This window comes from Salmo trutta, unplaced genomic scaffold (assembly GCF_901001165.1).
Source record: "Salmo trutta unplaced genomic scaffold, fSalTru1.1, whole genome shotgun sequence".
Taxonomy (NCBI): domain Eukaryota; kingdom Metazoa; phylum Chordata; class Actinopteri; order Salmoniformes; family Salmonidae; genus Salmo; species Salmo trutta.
Window position 1 is genome coordinate 17,501 of NW_021822894.1, and position 9,366 is coordinate 26,866.

The window sequence follows — 9,366 nt, forward strand, 5'->3', positions numbered from 1 at the left end:
TTTATACACATTTTAAAAACATTATAAAGATTTCACAACACACTGTGTGCCCTCAGGCCCCTAATCCACCACTACCACATATCTACAGTACTAAATCCATGTGTATGTATATATGGGTATGTTATCATGGGTGTGTGTGTGTGTGCGTGTGTGTGTGTGTGTACGTGTGTGTGTGTGTGTGTGTGTGTGTGTGTGTGTGTGTGTGTGTGTGTGTGTGTGTGTGTGTGTGTGTGTGTGTCTGTGCCTGTGTTTGTGTTGCTTCACAGTCCCTGCTGTTCCATAAGGTGTTTTATAAATCTGATTCTCCTGCTGCATCAGTCACCTGATGTGGAATAGAGTTCCATGTAGTCATGGCTCTATGTAGTACTGTGCGCCTTCCATAGTCTGTTCTGGACTTGGGGACTGTGAAGAGATCTCTGGTGGCATGTCTTGTAGGGTATACATGGGTGTCTGAGCTGTGTGCCAGTGGTTTAGACAGACCTCTGGTGGCATGTCTTGTGGGGTATGGATGGGTGTCTGAGCTGTGTGCCAGTAGTTTAAACAGACCTCTGGTGGCATGTCTTGTGGGGTATGGATGGGTGTCTGAGCTGTGTGCCAGTAGTTTAAACAGACCTCTGGTGGCATGTCTTGTGGGGTATGGATGGGTGTATGAGCTGTTTGCCAGTAGTTTAAACAGACCTCTGGTGACATGTCTTGTGGGGTATACATGTGTGTCCGAGCTGTGTGCCAGTAGTTTAGACAGACAGCTCGGTGCATTCAACATATCAATACCTCTCATAAATAAAAGTAGTGATGAAGTCATTCTCTCCTCTACTTTCAGCCAGGAGAGATTGACATGTATATTATTAATATTAGCTCTCTGTGTACATCCAAGGGCCAGCCGTGCTGCCCTGTTCTGAGCCAATTGCAATTTCCCTAAGTCCTTTTTTTGTGGCACCTGACCACACGACTGAACAGTAGTCAAGGTGTGACAAAACTAGGGCCTGTAGGACCTGCCTTGTTGATAGTGTTGTTAAGAAGAAGGCAGAGCAGCGCTTTATTATAGACAGACTTCTCCCCGTCTTAGCTACTACTGCATCAATATGTTTTGACTATGACAGTTTACAATCTAGGGTTACTCCAAGCAGTTTAGTCATCTCAACTTGCTCAATTTCCACATCATTTATTACAAGATTTAGTTGAGGTTTAGGGGTTTAGTGAGTGTTTTGTTCAAAATACAATGCTTTTAGTTTTAGAAATATTTAGGGCTAACTTACTCCTTATTCCACTCTGAAACGAACTGCAGCTCTTTGTTAAGTGTTGCAGTCATTTCAGTCGCTGTAGTAGCTGACGTGTATAGTGTTGAGTCATCCGCATACATAGACGCTCTGGCTTTACTCAAAGTCAGTGGCATGTCGTTAGTAAACATTTTAAAAAGCAAGGGGCCTAAACAGCTACCCTGGGGAATTCCTGATTCTAATTGGATTATATTTGAGAGGCTTCCATTAAAGACCAACCTCTGTGTTCTGTTAGACAGGTAACTCTTCATCCACATTATAGCAGGGGGTGTAAAGCCATTATAGCAGGGGGTGTAAAGCCATAACACATATGTTTTTCCAGCAGCAGACTATGATCGATAATGTCAAAAGCTGCACTGAAGTCTAACAAGGCAGCCCCCACAATCATTTTATCATCAATTTCTCTCAGCCAATCATCAGTTATTTGTGTAAGTCCTGTGCTTGTTGAATGTCCTTCCCTACAAGCGTGCTGAAATTCTGTTGTCAATTTGTTTACTGTGAAATAGCATTGTATCTGGTCAAACACCATTTTTTCCAGAAGTTTACTAAGGGTTGGTAACAGGCTGATTGGTCGGCTATTTGAGCCAGTAAAGGGGGCTTTACTATTCTTGGGTAGTGGAATGACTTTAGCTTCCCTCCAGGCCTGAGGGCACACGCTGCTCTCTAGTAGGCTTAAATTGACGATGTGGCAATATAGGAGTGGCAATATCGTCTGCTATTATCCTCAGTAGTAGTATAGTAGCACAGTAGTAGTAGTATAGTAGTAGTGTAGTAGTAGTACAGTAATAGTATAGCAGCAGTATAGTAGAAGTAGTATAGTAGTCGTATAGCAGTAGTGTAGTGGTAGTAGAGTAGAAGTACAGTTGTATTAGTATAGTAGTAGTATAATAGTAGTATAGTAGTAGTACAGTACTAGTATAGTAGTAGTACAGTTGTATTAGTATAGTAGTAGTATAATAGTAATAGTGGTATAGTAGTAGTACAGTACTAGTATAGTAGTAGTACAGTTGTATTAGTATAGTAGTAGTATAATAGTAGTAGTAGTATAGTAGTAGTACAGTTGTATTAGTATAGTAGTAGTATAATAGTAGTAGTAGTATAGTAGTAGTACAGTACTAGTATAGTAGTAGTACAGTTGTATTAGTATAGTAGTAGTATAATAGTAGTAGTAGTATAGTAGTAGTACAGTACTAGTATAGTAGTAGTATAGTAGTAGTAGTATAGTAGTAGTACAGTACTAGTATAGTAGTAGTATAGTAGTAGTATAAGAGTAGTAGTGGTATAGCAGTAGTACCGTTGTATTAGTATAGTAGTAGTATAATAGTAGTAGTAGTAGTATAGTAGTAGTACAGTACTAGTATAGTAGTGGTACAGTTGTATTAGTATAGTAGTAGTATAATAGTAGTAGTAGTATAGTAGTAGTAGTATAGTAGTAGTACAGTACTAGTATAGTAGTAGTATAGTAGTAGCAGTATAGTAGTAGTACAGTACTAGTATAGTAGTAGTATAGTAGTAGTATAATAGTAGTAGTGGTATAGTAGTAGTACAGTACTAGTATAGTTGTAGTACAGTTGTATTAGTATAGTAGTAGTATAATAGTAGTAGTAGTATAGTAGTAGTACAGTACTAGTATAGTAGTAGTATAGTAGTAGTATAATAGTAGTAGTAGTATAGTAGTAGTACAGTACTAGTATAGTAGTAGTATAGTAGTAGTATAATAGTAGTAGTGGTATAGTAGTAGTACAGTACTAGTATAGTTGTAGTACAGTTGTATTAGTATAGTAGTAGTATAATAGTAGTAGTAGTACAGTACTAGTATAGTACTAGTATAGTAGTAGTACAGTACTAGTATAGTAGTAGTACAGCTGTATTAGTATAGTAGTAGTAGTAGTATAATAGTAGTAGTGGTATAGTAGTAGTACAGTACTAGTATAGTAGTAGTACAGTTGTATTAGTATAGTAGTAGTATAATAGTAGTAGTAGTATAATAGTAGTAGTAGTAGTAGTATAGTAGTAGTGTAGTAGTAGTACAGTAATAGTATAGCAGCAGTATAGTAGAAGTAGTATAGTAGTCGTATAGCAGTAGTGTAGTGGTAGTAGAGTAGAAGTACAGTTGTATTAGTATAGTAGTAGTATAATAGTAGTATAGTAGTAGTACAGTACTAGTATAGTAGTAGTACAGTTGTATTAGTATAGTAGTAGTATAATAGTAATAGTGGTATAGTAGTAGTACAGTACTAGTATAGTAGTAGTACAGTTGTATTAGTATAGTAGTAGTATAATAGTAGTAGTAGTATAGTAGTAGTACAGTTGTATTAGTATAGTAGTAGTATAATAGTAGTAGTAGTATAGTAGTAGTACAGTACTAGTATAGTAGTAGTACAGTTGTATTAGTATAGTAGTAGTATAATAGTAGTAGTAGTATAGTAGTAGTACAGTACTAGTATAGTAGTAGTATAGTAGTAGTAGTATAGTAGTAGTACAGTACTAGTATAGTAGTAGTATAGTAGTAGTATAAGAGTAGTAGTGGTATAGCAGTAGTACCGTTGTATTAGTATAGTAGTAGTATAATAGTAGTAGTAGTATAGTAGTAGTACAGTACTAGTATAGTAGTGGTACAGTTGTATTAGTATAGTAGTAGTATAATAGTAGTAGTAGTATAGTAGTAGTAGTATAGTAGTAGTACAGTACTAGTATATTAGTAGTATAGTAGTAGTAGTATAGTAGTAGTACAGTACTAGTATAGTAGTAGTATAGTAGTAGTATAATAGTAGTAGTGGTATAGTAGTAGTACAGTACTAGTATAGTTGTAGTACAGTTGTATTAGTATAGTAGTAGTATAATAGTAGTAGTAGTATAGTAGTAGTACAGTACTAGTATAGTAGTAGTATAGTAGTAGTATAATAGTAGTAGTAGTATAGTGGTAGTACAGTACTAGTATAGTAGTAGTATAGTAGTAGTATAATAGTAGTAGTGGTATAGTAGTAGTACAGTACTAGTATAGTTGTAGTACAGTTGTATTAGTATAGTAGTAGTATAATAGTAGTAGTAGTACAGTACTAGTATAGTACTAGTATAGTAGTAGTACAGTACTAGTATAGTAGTAGTACAGCTGTATTAGTATAGTAGTAGTAGTAGTATAATAGTAGTAGTGGTATAGTAGTAGTACAGTACTAGTATAGTAGTAGTACAGTTGTATTAGTATAGTAGTAGTATAATAGTAGTAGTAGTATAATAGTAGTAGTAGTAGTAGTAGTAGTAGTACAGTACTAGTATAGTAGTAGTACAGTTGTATTAGTATAGTAGTAGTATAATAGTAGTAGTAGTATAATAGTAGTATAATAGTAGTAGTAGTATAATAGTAGTAGTAGTAGTAGTAGTAGTACAGTACTAGTATAGTAGTGATACAGTTGTATTAGTATAGTAGTAGTATAATAGTAGTAGTAGTATAGTCGTAGTACAGTATTAGTATAGTAGTAGTATAATAGTAGTAGTAGTATAGTAGTAGTACAGTACTAGTATAGTAGTAGTATAATAGTAGTAGTAGTATAGTAGTAGTACAGTTGTATTAGTATAGTAGTAGTATAATAGTAGTAGTAGTATAGTAGTAGTACAGTACTAGTATAGTACTAGTTACCTGACTAGCTGTGCATTATCGTGGGGCCTGTTGGGCAGCAGTTTGAGTTTCCTCCAGTCTAGGAACTCATGCAGGGTGGTGAAGGGATCCTGGGTGATGGGACACCTATCCTGGTCGCTCCACACCTCCAGCCCCACCAGAGCTACACGGATGTTCAGGGCACGGTAGAACTGAGGGAGAGAGAGGGGGTGAGAGAGGGGGAAGGGAAGAGAGGGGGAGGGAGGGATGGGGGAGGGAGAGAGAGGGGGGGGAGGGAGAGAGAGGGGGTGGATGGGGGAGGGAGGGAGAGAGAGGGGGAGGGAAAGAGAGGGGGAGGGAGGGATGGGGGAGGGAGAGAGGGGGGGGTGGATGGGGGAGGGAGGGAGGGAGGGTGAGAGAGGGGGATGGGAAGAGAGGGGGAGGGAGGGATGGATGGGGGAGGGAGAGAGAGGGGGGGTGGGAAGAGAGGGGGAGGGAGGGATGGGGGAGGGAGAGAGGGGGGTGGATGGGGGAGGGAGGGAGGGTGAGAGAGGGGGATGGGAAGAGAGGGGGAGGGAGGGATGGATGGGGGAGGGAGGGAGAGAGAGGGGGGTGGATGGGGAGGGAGGGAGAGAGGGGATGAGGGAAAGAGAGGGGGGGAGGGAGAGAGAGGGGGAGGGATGAATGGATGGGGAGGGAGGGAGGAATAAAGAGAAAGAGAGAGAGAGAGAGAGAGAGAGAGAGAGAGAGAGAGAGAGAGAGAGAGAGACGAGAGAGAGAGAGAGAGAGAGAGGAGAGAGACAGAGAGAGAGAGAGAGAGAGAGAGAGAGAGAGAGAGAGAGAGGAAGAGGTATCCTAGTGACTGGAATGTACCCAAGCAAACCTTCTAAATTCCTCATTTAAAAACCCTTCAAACCTTTTAATAAGATCTGTGGTTGACTTTACAACAGTAATGATAAATGGTTGGTATTCAACCCCTCATCTATATCACATTACGTTCCATATTGATGTCAGCTCCACACCAGTTCTCAGTGGACTTATAGAATCAATCATCCCTTCATCATTCAATCACAACAGGCTGAGAGAGACGCATTGGATGGAATCATGTTTCATCTGGTCTCAGCTCATATCTGACTGGGTCTGCGTCCCGAAGGACTCCCTCATCCCTATGGGCCCTGGTCAAATGACTCCCTCAGCCCTATGGGCCCTGGTCAAATGACTCCCTCAGCCCTATGGGCCCTGGTCAAATGACTCCCTCAGCCTTATGGGCCCTGGTCAAATGACTCCCTCAGCCCTATGGGCCCTGGTCAAATGACTCCCTCAGCCCTATGGGCCCTGGTCAAATGACTCCCTCAGCCCTATGGGCCCTGGTCAAATGACTCCCTCAGCCCTATGGGCCCTGGTCAAATGACTCCCTCAGCCCTATGGGCCCTGGTCAAATGACTCCCTCAAGCCCCCTGGTCAAATGACTCCCTTACCCCTATGGGCCCTGGTCAAATGACTCCCTCAGCCCTATGGGCCCTGGTCAAAGGACTTCCCTCAGCCCTATGGGCCCTGGTCAAATGACTCCCTCAGTCCCTATGGGCCCTGGTCAAATGACTTCCCTCAGCCCTATGGCCCTGTCAAATGACTCCCTTAGCCCTAGTGGGCCCTGGTCAAATGACTCCCTTACCCCTATGGGCCCTGGTCAAATGACTCCCTTACCCCTATGGGCCCTGGTCAAATGACTCCCTCAGCCCTATGGGCCCTGGTCAAATGACTCCCTCAGCCCTATGGGCCCTGGTCAAATGACTCCCTTACCCCTATGGGCCCTGGTCAAATGACTCCATTACCCCTATGGGCCCTGGTCAAATGACTCCCTCAGCCCTATGGGCCCTGGTCAAATGACTCCCTCAGCCCTATGGGCCCTGGTCAAATGACTCCCTTACCCCTATGGGCCCTGGTCAAATGACTCCCTTACCCCTATGGGCCCATGGTCAATGTGACTCCCTCAGCCCTATGGGCCCTGGTCAAATGACTCCCTCAGCCCTATGGGCCCTGGTCAAATGACTCCCTTACCCCTATGGGCCCTGGTCAAATGACTCCCTTACCCCTGGTCAAATGACTCCCTCAGCCCTATGGGCCCTGGTCAAAGGACTCCCTCAGCCCTATGGGCCCTGGTCAAAGGACTCCCTCAGCCCTATGGGCCCTGGTCAAATGACTCCCTCAGCCCTATGGGCCCTGGTCAAATGACTCCCTCAGTCCTATGGGCCCTGGTCAAATGACTCCCTTACCCCTATGGGCCCTGGTCAAATGACTCCCTCAGCCCTATGGGCCCTGGTCAAATGACTCCCTCAGCCCTATGGGCCCTGGTCAAATGACTCCCTTACCCCTATGGGCCCTGGTCAAATGACTCCCTTACCCCTGGTCAAATGACTCCCTTACCCCTATGGGCCCTGGTCAAATGACTCCCTCAGCCCTATGGGCCCTGGTCAAATGACTCCCTTACCCCTATGGGCCCTGGTCAAATGACTCCCTCAGCCCTATGGGCCCTGGTCAAATGACTCCCTTACCCCTATGGGCCCTGGTCAAATGACTCCCTTACCCCTATGGGCCCTGGTCAAATGACTCCCTTACCCCTATGGGCCCTGGTCAAATGACTCCCTCAGCCCTATGGGCCCTGGTCAAATGACTCCCTAACCCCTATGGGCCTTGTTCATAAGTAGTGCACAGAGTATCATTTGGGACGCAGGCTAGATATTGATTTGGTCGTTACCTTGTCCACGTAATTGGCGATCTCAGCCAGCCTCTGTTTGACCTTCTCCACATCCTTCCCTTGTTTCTGGAACTGAGGAGGAGGGAGGAGGAGGGAGGAGGTGAGGGGCAGGAGGAGATGAGGGAGGAGGGGCAGAAGGGGGGGAGGAAGAAGTAGGAGGAGGAGGAGGAGGGAGGTGAGGGGCAGGAGGAGATGAGGGAGGAGGGGCAGAAGGAGGGGGGAGGAAGAAGTAGGAGGAGGAGGAGGGAGGAGGTGAGGGGCAGGAGGAGATGAGGGAGGAGGGGCAGAAGGAGGGGGGAGGAGGAGGAAAAAGAAGAGGGAGGAGGAGGAGGAAGGAGGTGAGAGGCAGGAGGAGATGAGGGAGGAGGGGCAGAAGGAGGGGGAGGAAGAAGTAGGAGGAGGAGGAGGAGGGAGGAAGAGGTGAGGGGCAGGAGGAGATGAGGGAGGAGGGGCAGAAGGAGGGGGGGAGGAGGAAGTAGGAGGAGGAGGAGGGAGGAAGAGGTGAGGGGCAGGAGGAGATGAGGGAGGAGGGGCAGAAGGAGGGGGAGGAAGAAGTAGGAGGAGGAGGAGGAGGGAGGAAGAGGTGAGGGGCAGGAGGAGATGAGGGAGGAGGGGCAGAAGGAGGGGGGAGGAGGAAGTAGGAGGAGGAGGAGGGAGGAAGAGGTGAGGGGCAGGAGGAGATGAGGGAGGAGGGGCAGACGGAGGGGGGAGGAGGAAGTAGGAGGAGGAGGAGGGAGGAAGAGGTGAGGGGCAGGAGGAGATGAGGGAGGAGTGGCAGAAGGAGGGGGGAGGAGGAAGTAGGAGGAGGAGGTGAGAATACTGGGCTGCTTTACATCAAACCACTGATGAACCTGACAAAGGCAGCATGATGCTGTGACAGCCAGTTCCTACTCTCTCTCAGTCTGTCCTCAATAACTTCCCCTCATCACAGTCCATACACATTAAATACAAGGTGTTAACTGGATAACTACTGGGGCTCTGTCACACTGACCTTCATTTACTGTCAGAGACAAGAGAAGACAGGCTCTGTCACACTGACCTTCATTTACTGTTAGAGACAAGAGAAAACAGGCTCTGTCACACTGACCTTCATTCACTGTCAGAGACAAGAGAAGGCAAGAGAAGCCTGGCTCTCAAGAGAAGACAGGCTATGTGCAACACTGCCCACAAAATGAGCTGGAAACTGAGCTGCACTTCCTAACCTCCTGCCAAATATATGACCATATTAGAGACACATATTTCCCTCAGATTACACAGATCCACAAAGAATTTGAAAACAAATCCAGTTGTGATAAACTCCCATATCTACTGGGTGAAATACCACAGTGTTCCATCACAGCAGCAAGATGTGTAACCTGTTGCCACAAGAAAAGGTCAACCAGTGAAGAACAAACACCATTGTAAATACAACCAATATTTATGTTCATTTATTTTCCCTTTTCTACTTAACCATTTAGACCGCTGCGCCACTCAGCAGCCAATAAAGCCATTTGAATTGAACCCCCATATTCTCTCTCTCTCTCTCTCTCTCTCTCTCTCTCTCTCTCTCTCTCTCTCTCTCTCTCTATCTCTCTCTCTCTCTCTCTCTCTCTGTCTCTCTCTGTCTCTCTCTCTCTCTCTCTCTCTCTCTCTCTCTCTCTCTCTCTGTCTCTCTGTCTCTCTCTCTCTGTCTCTCTCTCTCTCTCTCTCTGTCTCTCTGTCTGTCTCTGTCTCTCTCTGTCCTCTGTCTCTCTCTCTCT

At 44.7% G+C, this 9,366-nt stretch overlaps 1 protein-coding gene across 1 annotated transcript in view; it reads right to left on the reverse strand.

Moving 5' to 3' along the window:
- The window catches only part of LOC115186281 (disintegrin and metalloproteinase domain-containing protein 12-like), a gene marked incomplete at its 3' end in the record, with an annotated part of 22,103 nt that extends 13,479 nt beyond the window's left edge, over positions 1-8,624 (reverse strand). The window contains exons 1-3 of the mRNA XM_029745953.1: positions 8,619-8,624; positions 7,628-7,699; positions 4,915-5,084 (exon numbers count right to left, since the gene is read on the reverse strand). Of these exons, the coding sequence (XP_029601813.1) occupies positions 4,915-5,084; positions 7,628-7,699; positions 8,619-8,624 (248 nt within the window). The remainder of the gene's footprint in view (positions 1-4,914; positions 5,085-7,627; positions 7,700-8,618) is intronic.
- Positions 8,625-9,366: the final 742 nt, after the last annotated feature.